Raw genomic sequence first — 16,475 nt, forward strand, 5'->3', positions numbered from 1 at the left:
TACAATTTTGTTTTCTTTACGAGCAGATGAAACTATTTTACTTGAACACAACAGTCATCTTGGTGGTGCTTGGAATCTCTGTATCCAATAGTATTCCATTGGATAGACTCAAGCGAGCTCTCGACGAACCTGAAAGCCCCCAAGAAGACGAAAGGATTCCCAGTGAAGTTCAGAGAAGAGTAGCTCCCGACCTTTCGACGCGACTCGGCGGTGGGAAAAACAAGCAATGTGTCCCAGGGGTATGGACGTGCTTGCAGTCCAATCCCCCCGCGCCAGACGACGTGGCCGTCAGCTATGACAGGGACCACGCCTCGGAACCTGAGGATGTTCTTCAAGGGCCGAACGACAGGAGAAGTCCCGCTATCACAAATGACAATGATAATGACAACGCTGAATTGAACAATGACACCCAGAAGTGTCCTCCTGGGATCTGGGTCTGCGGCGGCAAGAAAAAGCGTTCTGAAATGATGAAAAAGTTGAGGCGAGCGCTAAGAAGGTTTTAAAATATTGGAATAGGCATGTTTCTGGGCGACGTTTAACCTAACAAACTATGGACCGATTAATTTTGGAAAAGTAGGAACCAAACTGAACGAAATCAAGTTTGCATCGGCCGCTTGTCACGTTATTGTCATTGGCTTTACTGTTTAACTTATTTACTTAGTTCCTTTGAATCTATTTCATTTAGGAAATATCTATTTAAGCTTATTACGGTTTCTTTCTCTTTGGAACTAAATAAGTTTATTTAAGAAATTAAAAATCTTATTTGTTTAGATATATGTAGTCCTTTAAAGGAAGGTGAAATATTGACTTAAAGCTGAAACTCTATTTGAGGTGTAGCATTTCTTTAGGTGGAGTTCAGTAAGGTTTTGTCGAAATGTGATTGCCATTCCGTTGGATAGCCGTGTGGGTTCTTTAAAGTCCCGAGAATTTTTTACGCATGTATAATTTACTTCGCGCTACCAACCAAGGGTCGCGGAGTACGTTTGAAAGTAAGGGGGGGGGGGGGGGGTAAGGGGACTTGGTAGTTATCAAGCCATCTCGGAGCTGATCAAAGAAAGGAGCCCTGTCAATGACTATTACGAATCCAAGTTTCTCCCGAACAAGATGAATCATGAATCAGTGATTTTTAAAATTACAATTATTATATGATGTTTTTCATATATATCAGTATTTGAGGTCCGGAATAGAATGAAATGAAAGTTGAGAAGATTATCTCCTTTAGCTGAGCGACACTTAACGCTTATCACGACTCTAAACTACCGCGCACCATCTGCAAATGGTTAGACTGTCTGGTCTTCTCGGATAGCGACAATGAATCGTGGGCCCCGTCTCACAACCCTGTGGGACGTAAAACAACCCACACACTGTTCGCAAAGAGTAGGGCATGGAGTTACCCGGCGGTATTGTGGTCTGTCCTCTGTGGTGTATCGTGGCTTGCACGAGAGCGGTTCAACGAGTTACGACTCCGAAGCATCTCTTGGGTAACTAAACCATGACTATGACGAAATATCGTGCGAGATTCAGAGTGCAGATCTAGAGCTGTGGATGTTCATTCAATATGATGAGATACTATTATCAAAAAAACTAATCACATAATATTTAGACAAGCCTAAAAGCAAATCTGATCTCCTCAATTATTATTTATTTTTGTTTTGGTTTCAGATATATTTTTTATCTAGTTTGCTCACATACTATAAATTGTAATCTATTTTACCGTGCTCTTTTTGCCCTTTACGTTTGTTTTTCGTCAGCATTATTCAGCCTTTTTTCTCGTGCTCGGGTCATTGCTTGCTCTTTCCTCCGCTGCTCGTCACTATATGATTTTTGTCTCCTTATTAAGACACTTTCTTAGGCTCTCTCGTTACTTTTCACCGCTATTTCGACTGTTTTCTCATGCTCTCAGTTGCACTCTCTCACGTTATGAGCATCGCTTACTCGCCTACTGCAACTGATTTTTTTGTTCTCTTTCTTTTCTTTCCTGGCTTGAAAGCTTTTTCGAATATACCATTATTTACAGTTCTGTGCTCAGTTACCAGGCGAGGCTGGAGTTGACCTTCTTTGATACTCAGTGCTTTTCTTATGTAAATCATGTTGTTGTAATGCTAGCTAAGTGTTTTAATTTACGCAAGGAAAGCACTAAGGTTTGTATCAAAGCAAGGTCAACTCCAGCCTCGCTTTTATACAAAGGCCTGGTAACTGAGCACAGAACAGTAGAATGGTCCATTGTCTAAGTGCGCTCGCCGCATCTTGAATAAAAAAAAGCAAGCGGAAGAAATATGTTGTTTTGCTCGATGAAGTGGCGCATCTCAGCGTAATCCAAGGTGTTTTGGGGGGTAGCAGATTAAAACAGCTTCTTCGTTTCCTTGTTTAGTATTTGGAACGTTTCCTAGGAAGAAATTAGGATGCAAAGAAAATTAACCACGAGTTTATACTTTAGGTGGATGGAGTTTTGAAAAGACAGTCAACAAAGCAATTATAATGTAAAGAATTTTGCAGAAAAAGCCATCAAAAGGACAACAGGCTCGGCTTCATTGAAAACTGGAATGTTGAGGAGCGAACATATTCCTTCTGACAATGACGGAAACACATTCGTCGATACATTGTCAAAGTATGTGTCTCAGGCTACTTGTAACAAATGCGATCGAACTACTAGGTGTAAGCCTGTGTTTTTACACTCACAAGTTTCTAATCAGGAAATGTCATAATTTATGGCTCTGGGGACAGAAAACCCTAAATGGAGCTCACATCTGGGTCGAAGACAATTGAAACTCCACGTAAAGGTTTGCAATCGCGGGCTCCGTCAAGTTGCCAAAGGAAAAAAAGTAGGTGGAGAAAGCAAAGAAGCCAGTTGCAAAGAAATCAAAGTATTCGAACTCCTAGTCGTTCTGGACGACTACAAGTAAGGGTTCTCAGTTGTGAGCATGCGCATTTCGAAACTTTTCGTTCTTTAAACGCAACGCGCGTGCCCAGAATGGAAAACTCGTACTCGTAGGCGTTATGGTACTTCAGTCTGAAGGTCGCTAACAAAATTACTCCCTCGCGGCTTCGCCGCTTCACATCCGCTAGCACTCGGGGCCCAAAAACAACGGAGTAACCATCGATTTATTTGCGCTTCTTGAAATAATCCCGTTATCAAATATCCCGCCAGCTACGCCAATAAGAAAGTTTAGTGAGATGACGTTTCGAGAATCCGGTATATTAACGACGTAACTCAAGCCTGTTAGATATTGCGCAGGCTAAGAGAGGCGTATCTGGGATAAATATTTTTTCGCAAAGAATATATAAATTAAAGCAAGGTCGAGTCATCTAAAATTCTCAGAGCCTTTATGTCTTATCAATTTTCATTTCTATCTCGTCCAAGCATAAATGAATTCTCTTTCAAGCTCCGTTGCAACTATTTTATCACTAATCCGTTCACCTTGAGATCATTTTCTCCCGGTAAATGAAAACAGCAAGATAAAAAAACCTCTTATAGAAGGGTAGCCATGAATACTCTGAGATGACAAACGAGCAAATCAAAGGACGGATGATTTCATAGTTCACTTTCATCAATGGAGACCTACAAAGCTTGTCTTTCTTGGGTCATTTTCAGTGGAAAAAGGACATTCAAAGTGAGCTTGACTGTGCTATTTTATTACACCTACGCGTTAAATAGGAGTATCCTTTCAAGATAAAGTCTATGAAATGCAGTGACACGATGTGCAATGAAAGAAAATCCCAGTGAAAAGAGCAAAAGGTCCTCATACAATACCTACCCTAGAACAACAAAAGCTAAAAATCTCATTCTTTCCTTTAACTAGTTCTCAAGTGTTTTCGGTAAACACTTGGCCAAACAGATAAATGCTGGAGTTATGTCATTTCACTTGTCAGGAATGACGTTTTAATGGCAGTTTTCTTTAAAGAAAGTCCAGCGAATATACTTAACATGGCACATGCCATGCCAAAAATTTGTTTCCAGGGCGGTCCACATAAAGTGCGTTTAATCAGCGCGCAATTGACGGAGACCAGTTCAGTGTTCGATTTGTTCGTAGGTATACAAGAATTTCGATATGTCCAATCCAGAACCAGCAAAAGGCGGCTACAAAGCAACAAAGGGCCGCTGACCATCCACCATACTTTGATATGATCAAGGCTGCCATTTCTGCTCTAAAAGAGCGAGGTGGTTCTTCGCGCCAAGGCATCGAGAAATACATCAAGAGCAACTACAAAATTAGAGAAGTCGGCTCATACGTCAAGATGGCTTTGAAGAGAGCTGCTGCAAACGGAAAGCTTCTGCACACAAAAGGTGTTGGCGCATCGGGCTCCTTCAAGTTGCCAAAGGAAGAAAAGAAGGTGAAGAAAGCAAAGAAGCCAGTTGCAAAGAAACCAGCCGTCAAACAACGCGCCGAGAAAAAAACAAAGAAGTCACCGAAAAAGTCCGTAGCCAAAAAGCCAGCGGCAATCAAACCAGTGGGGAAGCAATCCGAGGTCAAGAAGGCTGCTGCAAAGAAATCGACCAAGAAACCAATCAACAACGCCGCAGCTATAAAGCCCTCCAAAAAGCCTGCCGCTAAGAAGTCATGTAAGAAGTGAGGAGCTTTCCTGATCACTTAGAACCACAAAACGGCTCTTTTAGGAGCCACCAAATATATGAAAGCAATGACCCATAGAATATATTGCGCTCGTTGACTAAAATAATTACAACGCCCTCGAAAATAATTGAGGTGATTTGTGTATTTCGGATGTTAACATGACTAAGTCTGAATTAATGATAACTTTTTCTAGTGCGTCGTTGATTTTCTCGACGAAAAAGTTTCACGAACTAGCATAGATAGCGTTGATCTTGAGCCACCACGTGCACCTAGCTATGCTTCTTTCCTTTTTGATAACTCTCAGTATATGTCAAATCAGTAAATTCCATACCCGGTCAATGCGTGCGAAGCTATACTAGCGAGAACACCGTAAGACGAGTTTACAGATGTATAGAGGTTTGAAAGGACAGTCAACAAAGGAATTATAATGTAAAGAATTTTGCAGAACAAGCCATCTGAAGCATTGGGGCTCGGCTTCATTGGAATGTTGAGGAGCAAATATATTCCTTCTGACTATGACGGAAACACATTCGTCGATACAAATGCGACCGAACTAGGTGTAAGCCTGTGTTCTTACACTCGCAAGTTTCTAATCAGGAAATGTCATAACTTGTGGCCATGGGGACAGAAGATTCTACCTTAAAGTTAACATTTACTCAGTTTAAAGCCCTCAAGAGGTATGTTTCGGCCGAAAAGGAGGTCATATTGGAGCGTTAAACAAATCTGTTTGTATATGGCTTAAATGGGTCTTGAAAATTAATACCACCAAAATGTGATTACCTTATTTACTCGAATAAGCGCCGCACACAGCTCCGGTGTGGTGCCTATTCGAGTATTTCCATAAGATGATAAAAATATACTGCAATGGGGTTCTAAGCCAGGAATGGGAATTTATTTTCATCAACAGTGATGTTTTTCAGTTCAAACTGAGTATGTCTCGATGCTCTTTCATTCGGTTCCCTCTTCAAAATCTTCGCATTCTTCAGTTCTTGAAAACCACTACAAGATTGGAGAAGTCGGATCACACCTCAAGATGGCTTTGAAGAGAGCTGCTGCAAACGGAAAGCTTCTGCACACAAAGGGTGTTGGTGCTTCAGGGCTCCTTGAAGTTGACCAAGAAAGAAAAGAAGGTGAAGAAAGCAAAGAATGAATGTTGAAATATGCCATTCAACACGTTGAATGTTGTCTAACGATGTTGAACGAAAATAGAGACCAGCTCTATTCCGTTCAACACGTTTGTGCAACATTGTTCAACATTTGTTGAGCAACAAATGTTGCAAGATGTTGAATCGTGTATCATCTGCTTAAAGGAGGTCATTTAGAACTTACTTGAATTTGCGCTGGCAATTTCAGAGAGAAAGCAAGTAAGTGGGAAACGCCGTAGACACTGTTTTCGCCGCTAATGCTTAAAGTTCAAAATTGGCGGACAACGGTGATGTTTTCACCCAGGGTCTACGCATCCACAAACGCCGTAGTAGAGGTCGCCAAAGCGAGTAGCTTAAAGGGCAATTTTGTGACGTCACAGTAACTGGTCAGTGGTCATCACCTTTAGGATGTGTGTTCTTAGAGTTCTATAAAAGATCGGTGTTTTGCATGATAGAAATATTATTGATCGTGCTCTCTTTTTGTGAGTTTGATTCCCTGAAACGGGTTTTTAATACTTAAACCACGTCCGTAACGAATAGCGGTACAAGGGATTCATTGTGAGTGGAGTAGTGTGCAGTTTGCTGACTCGAGCTGAGAAAGCTTCAAGCTCCCTTTCCCTCATAGTAAAAAACAACGATGGGTATCCAGGCGAAGCAGAGAATTGGTTATATATGAAGCTTTTCGCAAGGAGTTTTGAGACTGGTTGGATTCAGAGTGTAACTTGCATGAAGCGACAGAGGTAAGTCGTATAATTTTCACACTAACTTCGCGTTGACATGTCGCTTGTTCGGCTCGCATTGTTCACTTATTTATTTATTTACTTACTTATTTATTACAGACTCACTCCACTAAATGGCAAACAGATAATTTCTTAATAGATTAATTAATCGCTACAGTCACAGGAAAGCCGCCTGGTCTTTGACTTGGGGCACAACATCTTTTGTAAACAAAATTTAGTCGTCTGGGATTCGCCAGTTGCGAATATTAAGATCTATTAACCTTCACGAAAACGACCATTTCACATCGAGTGCAACTTCAGTACGTTTGGTTCTGGCAAAATATATATTATGAAATGAGAACTCTCCAAAAGGTGAGCCGAGTTTGAAAGCTAAGTTTATAGTATTCGCTCTGAGTTCTAACTTATTTCGTTGTCGACAAGACTCATGGCGAAAACCATTTAAAAGTTGCCGGCATTTTGTGTTTTCGTTAAGGTGTGCCGCTGACCAGAACAATTTGCGTATTTCCATGGTACCCCCAGCTTAAAGTCCCTAATGGTATTTACAGTAGTTTTAGGCTATCTAAGGTCTTAAATCGGTTCTTATTTCCACAAAAGATATCTACTGAATGATACATATGGTATGACATTTCCTCTAATGAGGAAGCTGATACGTTTATATTTCAATCATAACCATGAAATAAAGGTTTTAAACAAGATCTGCGCAGTTTAAAATTTGTTCCAGACGCTTGAAATTTCAAGGTCATTTTCTAAAATGAGAACCTGTTTAATTTCCTTAGGCTCAACTGGTTCTTATGTATAGGGGTTTTTAGCCTAACATGCATGTTCTTAAATTCAAGGTTCTTATATGTGGGTGTTTACTGTATCTCTTGGGAATGTGAAACCGATTTATCATTTCATTCAGATAAGTGATGCTTACGGCCGAAATACAAAAATAACTTGAATTATTGTTAACGGCGTCGTAATTATTTCAGTCAACAAGCCTATATTGGTCATTGTTTTCATTTATTTGGTGGATTTTAAAAGAGCCGTTTTATGCGAGAATTTGACCAGGAAAGCTCTTCACTTCTTAGCTGTCTTTTTGGCAGATGGCTTTTTGACGAGCTTTATAGCCGCGAGTTTCTTCACTGGTTTCTTCGCACCAGTCTTGGCCGCGGGTTCCTTCGCTTCTGGTTTCGTTGCTGTTGGCTTTTTGGCTGTGGGCTTTTTAGGAGATTTCTTTGCTTTCGGACCGGGAATCGAACCCGGGCATCATTGGTGGGAGGCGAGTGCTCTCAACACTGCGCCTCCCCTACTCCCCTGCACTTTAAGCGAATGTGATTGTTATAGGGGGTGAAAAACTCTACACGTCAAATACCAATCTCTTCTCATCTTTCCTAAATGTATATCATTTTCTTTCAAAAGGAACCTAGGACCAAAATAGGTGGTTGCCATGTAACAGAAAATAGTGAACTTCACTGAATTCAAGGAAAACGGCGGCAGCTAACTAAAAAAATGCTTTCCCTTATTCTCATTATTTCTCGATTATTCGTACGGCATGGAAAGTGTGAACTATAACTATTCTATAATATTCTATTCTATAAATTCTCCTATAGGGCTTTCAAGAGTTTAATTACAGCTTAGAAGATTTAATTATCGAAAAGAATACAGAATAAAAATTATAGTAATATTAAAATATCTGTAATAATTATAAATAAAAATTTATTAATTCCTCTTAAAAATGTTTCTTTATAACAACGTTAAAACTAGAAAAGGGACTTGACCTAAGGCCCGGGACAAAACGTCGAACTTCACATGACACGAACTAAATGGTAGTTTGGGTCGACCTAAATTAAGAATGTTGGATCAAACGTCGAACTTAACGTCGAACCAAATGCAAAAGCGAAAATATACATTATCACACAAATTATTAAATTGAGAGTTAACTTCGACTCATGAGAAGTACGGCAATTTTTCCAGACTCGATTTTCACGCTTTCTATCCATCTGAGGGCAGACTGGTAGAACGTGTTGGTCGATCCAAATACAGTTCGTCGAACTTTGAGTCAAATGTCGGACTGGTCATGAACTTAATTCGTTCTATTTAGTTCCAATCGTCTCATGTGAAGGTCGACGTTTGGGCCGCGCCTAACGCTCTCGGACAGATTGTACCACACTGTAACGGCTCTATATAAAAAATGCGCTGACCTTGGGAATCTGCAACAAATTCTTATTTCTAGTGTTTCGGTTGTGGATGTCTCATCTTTCTGTCGCTCAAGTACGATTGAGCTAAACCTTTAAGGCACTTAAAAGGCCATTGCGGCATCTCTTAACCTTAATGCACTTCGAGCCAGTGCAACTGTTTCAGAGCTGGCATGATATGATCGCATTTCTCAATTTCAGTGACAATACGTACGTCTGGCACAGTTTTATAATTTTGCAATGTGAACCAGCATTCCAAGGATAAACGATACAAAGGGTGAGAGTGTTAAGAGAGCAAATTGAAAATTTACTGTGGGTTGCTCTAGTCCTCCACATAACGGAAAATTGGGTCATTTGGCCTCGTTGTCAGGATGAGAAACTTTAAGGTAAAGCCGAATGTACCAAACCTTTAAACGCACATGCGAGGCGTGCAAAGCCGATGTCTTTTGATTACGTGTTGATTTTACCTTTTTTTTGTGATGTTCTCGTAGCCATCGTCGTGTTCCTAATATTCTGTACAATTGGATTAGTCCTAATGTCTTTTTTCTTGTTGCTTATGTTTTTAAATGAGTTGCCTTACATCGCTCTATTATTGGCTAACGCCACCATTTCGCCCATGCAATCAAAATAAGGACTCTCATCATGGTCGTGCTCTTCCGATATTTGGTTGGTTTTCGCTGTTACTATAATTAGTTTATTTAATTTCCCACCATTCTGATTTCTACGACACTCGATTGAGGAACACCTTAATTCAAAGTCATGTCCTTACGCAGTTAGAGGTAATTCCAAGTTCCTTTCCGTTTGCAAACCTTACAATCTTTATCTCCCTTCTGCAATCCTTGTGTCTCTTGCAAACGGGAATTGTAAAGAAGTAATTATAAATGATGCGATAATCCAACCGTTTCATACAAGGGTTGTTATCTCTAGAATTTCTTGGAAAACGTCTGTTTTCGAAACCGTCTTCAAGAATTCCGCCGTTGAGTCCTAATGGGTCAAGCTCCTTTCGCGCTTGTCCTATTCTTCCTTCTTCTTTTTTATCGCCGTCGAAGCTGGTTTCCTTTGCTGCTTCAGCGATGAACGAAGTATCTTTGTCACCAGCATGTTTCTCAGCGTTTAGAATTCTTGTCTCGTTGTCAGGCTTTGCGATCATTTTTGAATTCTCAAGGGAAGAGACTTCGGAAAGAGGCAAAGATTCTCTGGGTCTGGCGTCGACTTTCCAACCAAAGGTCAGCAGTGAGACCATCAACGCAAATTTGAGTAAATTTCGAAGGAAAACCTGCAAAAAATTGTGAATACTAAGGCCAAAAAGGTTGATGTTTTATGTTAAATGCCTTGAAACAGGCCAATTTTACGCATCGGAGACTCTTTCCTTGGGACCCTTCTTTACCGCGAACCCACGAAAATGGCCTGAAAGAATAAGCAGGTTCTGCATTTTTGTTGTCGGACTGGAGGAAGGCTGAAATAGAGGCTCTAGAAATGTGAGGAGGTATTTTTCTTCCCTGAATTGGCCATTTCATAGGCTGCTTTTCCAGTCCAACTCTAAAACTGAGATTCGTTCATCGTGGGTATCATAAAACAGTATTTCTGCCAAATAATAATAATAATAATAATAATAATAATAATAATAATAATAATAATAATAATAATATTAATAATAATATTAACTTTATTTAAGTGTCAATGGATCTAGCACTAGAGCACTAATTGGGGACACTAATGAAATTAACTCAAATCAAATCAAATATTGATTTTTGAGGGGAAGGGAAAACCGGAGTAGTACCCGGAGCCGAAAAATCTCTCGGAGCGGAGAAGAGAGCCAACAAACTCAACCCACATATGAAGCCACATACACACATATTGGTGTAAAGCATTGGATTCCATTCACACTGATTCGTTTGCAAAATGATTCTTTTTCTTCTCGGTGGTTTAATCGGCTCTTCCTTTGTTCAGGAATGAAAATTGAATTTTTATTATAAACTGGAATTAAATAACAATTATCTGTACTCTTTTGGACATAAGGAAAAAGAATTGATTTGTTTGTTTGTTTTGCTCTAAAATGCGAGCGAACAAATGCTTTTTTAATCCGTTTGCCCAACTGGTTTTCGTTGTGCCTCGACAGTGACAAGACAATTTTATATTATGGCTTCTAATTTTAGCGTGATTCCTATTCGCTGGCTATCGACAGTTGACTCTGAAATGGCATTTTTCCTTTCCCATTCGCTCGCTGAGGGTGTGCTTGTTTTCTTTTAAAACTCATGCGGTTCAAGAAAAATTCTTTGCCAAACTGGTGAATTCCAAAGTAAATTTCACTCGAAAAACCGATATCGTACTCATCACTTCGTGATTCATGCGATATCGGTTTTTAGCTTAAAATCTACCGTGGAATTCACTAGTTAGGCAATGAAAAAAAAGCAAAGAAAATGATTTGATTAGAAAAATTCTCACTGCACAGCTGTTGAACTCAAGAACTGAGGAACTATGTGCGAATTCCCAGGGCGACCTTGGTTGAATGATTGTTTTGTTTTTACGTCTTTTGTTTGTACCGTGGATAACATATAACTAAGTTTAATTTACATACATACTGTTGTACTAACATTGTAGTGGGTCGAACTGAGCGAAGCATATTTGTTATATATGATTTTTCGAGAGTGTCCAAAGCTTCAAACTTCAAACTTTAATCAACATGGTCAACATTTCGAAGACTTCGCTGGCGTCAACATATGAAATTAGTAGAAAAAGGAGCAACCGGAAACATCAAAACGCGGACAAGTCGAAACCTATTTTCACTAACCCTACAGGCAGTAAGAATAAATAACCAGGGAGCTCCGCTTTTAGGCTTGGCTAAATCTATATATTACAAAAAAAAGAAAAAAAGAAAAGAATTTCCTTTTTCCGTGCGTGGATATATAATATGACAAATTTAAGAGATGTGTTAAATAAATTACGTATAGCCCGTTTAAACACTCGCCTAAACTGGTCGTCCTGGCATTTTTTGCTTCTCTATTTTTCAAAGTGGAATGATGTTATGATATCGATTAGAATTATATTAGACACTGGCTCAATAGATAACTCAGTGTCTTGTACACAAATTGAAGACCCGTACCGTAATCGGCAAAGTGAACATAGTTCCCGTGACGCTGAATCTGTTCAGTTCTGCTAGCTGCAACTTAGTTGCTTTAAACGTCTTGATACTCGTTCCTCACAAAAACTAAAGAAACTCAATTTTCCGCTCGAGTTTTATTTGTTTTCTCAGTTCACAAGAGGCCTAAAATAACTCGCAATTGGCCTTTCAACACCGTTTCAGCTATGGGATTTAGTGTAACAGTTTCGCACAGCGCCTTCAGTTGGTTCATTTGCATTTAAACGGTGACTCCTTTAGTCGTAACAAAGAAAAACTATTTATAATTTTCTCTTTTCAAATCAGAAAGCCTTCCGAAGAGAAAGTTTTAGACCTGTGACAGAACTTGAAATCCTCTAAGGCGTCTTGTTCGCTCAAAACATACCAGTTGCTTTAGCTTTTAATAAAAATCGCCAAACTGTGTATTACTCATTTAGAACAGTTTTAATCTTTTTCTTATTCGAAAGTACGTAATTTTCCGTCTGCTTTTGTTTTGTAAATAGACTTCCGAAAAGCGCAATCCAGTAACGGAACCTAAAAATAAATGTGACTTTGGTTGAGGGTTTTTCCCCGCTCTGAGCGTTGATTTCGTGTTCATTTGCAATTGACTTTCTTTGACTGGTGCGAGTTGGCTTTTAAGGCTAGGGCAAACGACTTCACTATTTGCTTCAACATCCGTTCAGTTTTGTTGAACGATGTTGAACGATGTTGACTGCTGGAGTGGCAAACGGTTTCAACACATCATCAACATTTGATTCAACAAAGCTTCACGAGACGCCTGGATGTAGCCGCAGTTGTTACTATGGTTACGGACAAGGATGCGTTCTTGAGAGACCAATTAGTGCGCACGCGCATACCAAACATTGTTCAAAGAGGGGGAGACAAATGGTTTCAACTTCAACTTCATTCATAAATGTTGAATGGTTGTTGAAGCAAAGTTTAAACACTTTTAAACTCATTCAACATCGATTTAACACCGATTAAACTTCGATGCAACATGTTTCAACGGTTGAAAAGAGAGGGGGGAGGGGGAGGGGCGTGGAAACGGTTTCAACATCGCTCTTCAACAAAATAGAACGGATGTTCAGTTTATCGCTCCGTTACCAGTGAGTTAGAAATAAGCCCTATAAATCTCGTTTAAATTTTGAGGACATGGCAATCAAGATATCAGTTGAATTGCATCGACGCAAGGTCACAAGAACACCTGTCTCAAGAAATGCGCGTTCAGATTATATAGTCTTTGGGAGGTAAATTAAGAATCGATGACGACTGCATGCAGTAAACAACAACGCCAGAAAGAAGCAATAATGGCCGAATTTAAACTAAAGACGAATAATTTGTCTAAGACGGATATTACGTCTGCAATTCGTATTGATGTAAATCCGGTGTTTAGACGAATTATGGAAAAAATTAGTCTGCTTTTCGTCTGTTAGCACGACGTCTTACAGACGTGCTGACAGACGAAGAATATCGAAGACGAATTTTGGTCCCTTATTCCTCTCTAGTATAAATTCGGCCATTATTGGTTTAAAGAGAGAAAATGGTCGAGGTGAAGGTACACGTGCGGAACCCATTTTAGAACATTTAATTTACATCGGTGAATATTTCATTCTTTATTCCCAAACCGTTCGTTTACAATTTAGTTTTTCGGTCACTTTAGTGAAGTTAGTACAATCTGAACAGGATTTATAATTAAAACAGCCAAAGTTGTATTTTCAGGAGATGTCTCCGTTGCCAGAGCCTTTAAATAAAACGTCACGCAGTGCCCAGTTTAAGTGAAATCTTTGCTATTTCCTGCAATAATATGTTGAGCTTTACGCCCATTTTTAGGTTTGGGTTATCGGAACTGTTTTTGTTTACATGATGTCGAAAAGGGAGAAGCTTTAATTTGTTTTCTTAATTTCTGGGAGCAAGTCCAGTTGAAGTTGATCACATACACCTACCGGGAAGGCAGTGCAGCCCAGTGGTTAAGACGCTTGTCTTGAGATCAGGAGTTCTTTGGTTCAAGACTCGTCCTGACCACTCATGGTTCATGGTTCATTTATTTCACACTATTTACATAACATTAACATAGAAAGCGGAAAAGTATAGTCACAACACATGGTTACAAGATAAAATAATTACAGTATAGGCTATAAAGTGTGTCTGGTGGTCAAAGTAGCGAAGGCTTTCTAGTTGACCACCACCTACTTTTAAGTAAACGAAGAAATGACACTGAGCTTTACTAGGAAATAGAAAAGAAAACATTTGTAGAGCCTAGGACTAATGTACAGAAGAAAATTACATGTATATAACTTAAGCATGTTAGAGATATACTGAACCACGTGAGAAATCTATACAGGACAAGCTTAGCAAAAGGGGGAAAAAATTAAAAGGAACATACAAACAAACAGACAACAACAACAGCAACAACGACAAACAAAAACAAAAGGAAAGAACGACACGTCATCAACAACAGCAGCGGTAACAAACACAAAAAAATATAAGGAGGCAATTATTATTATTGTTATTACTATTATTATTATTATTATTATTATTATTACTATTATTACTATTATTATTATTATTATATTTTAAACAAGCTCCATTATTATTATTAAATAGTTACGTGCTATACATTTGACCATTAAACAGAACATATATTATTTGATTGACAAGAGATCAGGTGGGCCTTATAAAGTTTCTTAAACTTGTTCACTCGTTGAATTTGTCCTGGTAGTCCCTGGTTCAACTTCTCGTCCGTACTTGTGAATAGCCAACTGGTTTGCCTCCGGCAAGTTGGGATTCTTAACAGTTGTTGTTGTTGTGTTCTGTCGTTTCGTAGACTGTGTTTCATTGGCGCGTGAAAAGCTCCTATGGGGAATGGTCAATTATTTAAGTAGTACGTATATCACAGCCCAAAAGGGACACTTTGAGACGTTTATTCAAAAAGTCGCGCGTTTCATTTCGTGGCTGCTGTTCTGGTGTGTTCAACACTCGTTTATTTCATTTTGGCCAAATAGTGCTAAGAGGTTATGGTTTGTGATTCATTTAAACTCGGGTTGGCAAAAGCTTCATTTTACCCGAAATAAAACAGTTGTTAATTGAAATCATTTTCCCGGCGAATATTGAACTGTAAGGGCGAAAATTTGCTCTAGAAGTTTCTAATTCTTTCGATTGGTTGAGACACGAAGTCTCGATATCAGTATCTAAAGTGCGATTTTCCATTGATGTTAAATTGAAGTGGAAGAAGAAAAAAACGTAACTTTCAAGTCAGTGGTAATTCACGATGCGTTTCGATACCAGTATCTGAAGTTATTGAAGTGGAAGAAGAAAACGTCGTAACTTTCAAGTCAATGGTAATTCACGCTGCTTTTAGCGATGCGTTTCAGAATTGAAGATAAATACGGAAATGCGTAAGTATGCTACAACTTACTCAAGAGTAAACTATTGACTGATTCGAAAGCAAAAGCGGTTTTCGGACGCTCCAGTGGTTCTCAGACACATTCGGTATCAGTGAATAATATTTGCTTGTTAGGCAAGTACTTGTGGACAGTGTCAGGTTTACGTCTTATGTGTAACTTCTGTGACCTCGAGGTCTTTAACACCCATTAATGATGCCTAGCTAACATTTCAATGCAACTTACGCGGCATCTGCTTTTTTAACAACTAGATGCTCCATGAGCGTACACTGGGTTGCCTGTGGTACCTGTTACACAAAGACAGAGGGCACTGAGTTGGGTGGTATCGAACTGCAGCGTTCCAGTTAATTTTTCAAGTGGGGGATCATTAAGACCATTTGAGGGGTCACCCAGATGTCGTGCCAGCAGAGGTCCTTTGGCTCACACGTTCACACGTTTAATTATTTTGTAATGTCCTGTCCCATTTTGAGATCTTTTAGTTTTTGTAAGCTTCCATAATAAATTCAGTTTAAAGATAACAAAACATGCTCTTGAGTAAAATTCACTCGTTTCTTCTATAAATAAATAGCTGCATTTTGAGATCTTTTAGTTTTTTTAAGCTTCGATAATAAATTCAGTTTAAAGATATCAAAACATGCTCTTGAGTAAAATTCACTCGTTTCTTCTATAAATAAATAGCTGCAAAAAAACTAACTGCAAATTGCTCTGACGGACGTTTTCCTGTATGTCATGCATGTCTTGCAGTTACAATAAGCAAACGTTTATTGCACCCACCAAGGAAGGTTTCCGCTTCATAATTCCTTTTCTTTTCAGTCTAATCTGATGCCAGGTCAAAAAAAATTATTTGGCCTTACTTTTGCACCAAAAAGTACCGTAAAAGCTGGGAGTTAACAGTAAAAGACAAGCCAAAAGACAAACGAAGAAAAAAATAACATAGTTTTTATATTCTACTCTGAATCGAATTCTGATCGAAAGATTAATGACAATCTAGCGCAAAAACACTAACATTTCTGCAGTCTCTGACTTCCATGAATCAAGGGGAAGGTCATGATGTTCTGTCACAAGGAAGAAATTGATCACGTGATAGGCAACCACAAAGGTGCACGTGATCACCCTGTTTCAATGAATAAAGTGCGGGAAATAATGTTTTTTTTTTCGTCGTTTTTAAAGTAAAGGTACTTTTACTAGAGTACGTTTACTAGAGTAAACGTACTTTTTAGCCAAGAAACGTCCGTCTTTGGTTTTTAAATTCTGTTGTAATATTTAGGTGAATATTTACATTTCATCTGTCGGGTCAGGAAGCCTTCATTGTCGGGTTCCTGA

The 16,475-nt window shown here is 39.1% G+C and overlaps 1 protein-coding gene across 1 annotated transcript; it reads left to right on the forward strand.

The window, feature by feature from the left end:
• The first annotated feature begins 2,708 nt into the window (after positions 1 to 2,708).
• Positions 2,709 to 4,572, forward strand: LOC138033372 (histone H1-like). Its single transcript, XM_068881116.1, has 2 exons — positions 2,709 to 2,899; positions 4,032 to 4,572. Exons 1-2 carry the CDS (start codon positions 2,709 to 2,711, stop codon positions 4,570 to 4,572), a joined length of 732 nt encoding a protein of 243 aa, XP_068737217.1.
• Positions 4,573 to 16,475: the final 11,903 nt, after the last annotated feature.

This window comes from Montipora capricornis, chromosome 2 (assembly GCF_036669925.1).
Source record: "Montipora capricornis isolate CH-2021 chromosome 2, ASM3666992v2, whole genome shotgun sequence".
Lineage (NCBI taxonomy): Eukaryota > Metazoa > Cnidaria > Anthozoa > Scleractinia > Acroporidae > Montipora > Montipora capricornis.

What these genes read in the sequence shown, in the direction of transcription:
- LOC138033372 (XM_068881116.1), top strand. Translation starts at nt 2,709, where the DNA reads ATGGCTCTGGGGACAGAAAACCCTAAATGGAGCTCACATCTGGGTCGA. An exon ending in GTCGTTCTGGACGACTACAA is followed by an intron (nt 2,900 to 4,031) that starts GTAAGGGTTCTC and finishes ATTTGTTCGTAG; the next exon opens with GTATACAAGAATTTCGATAT.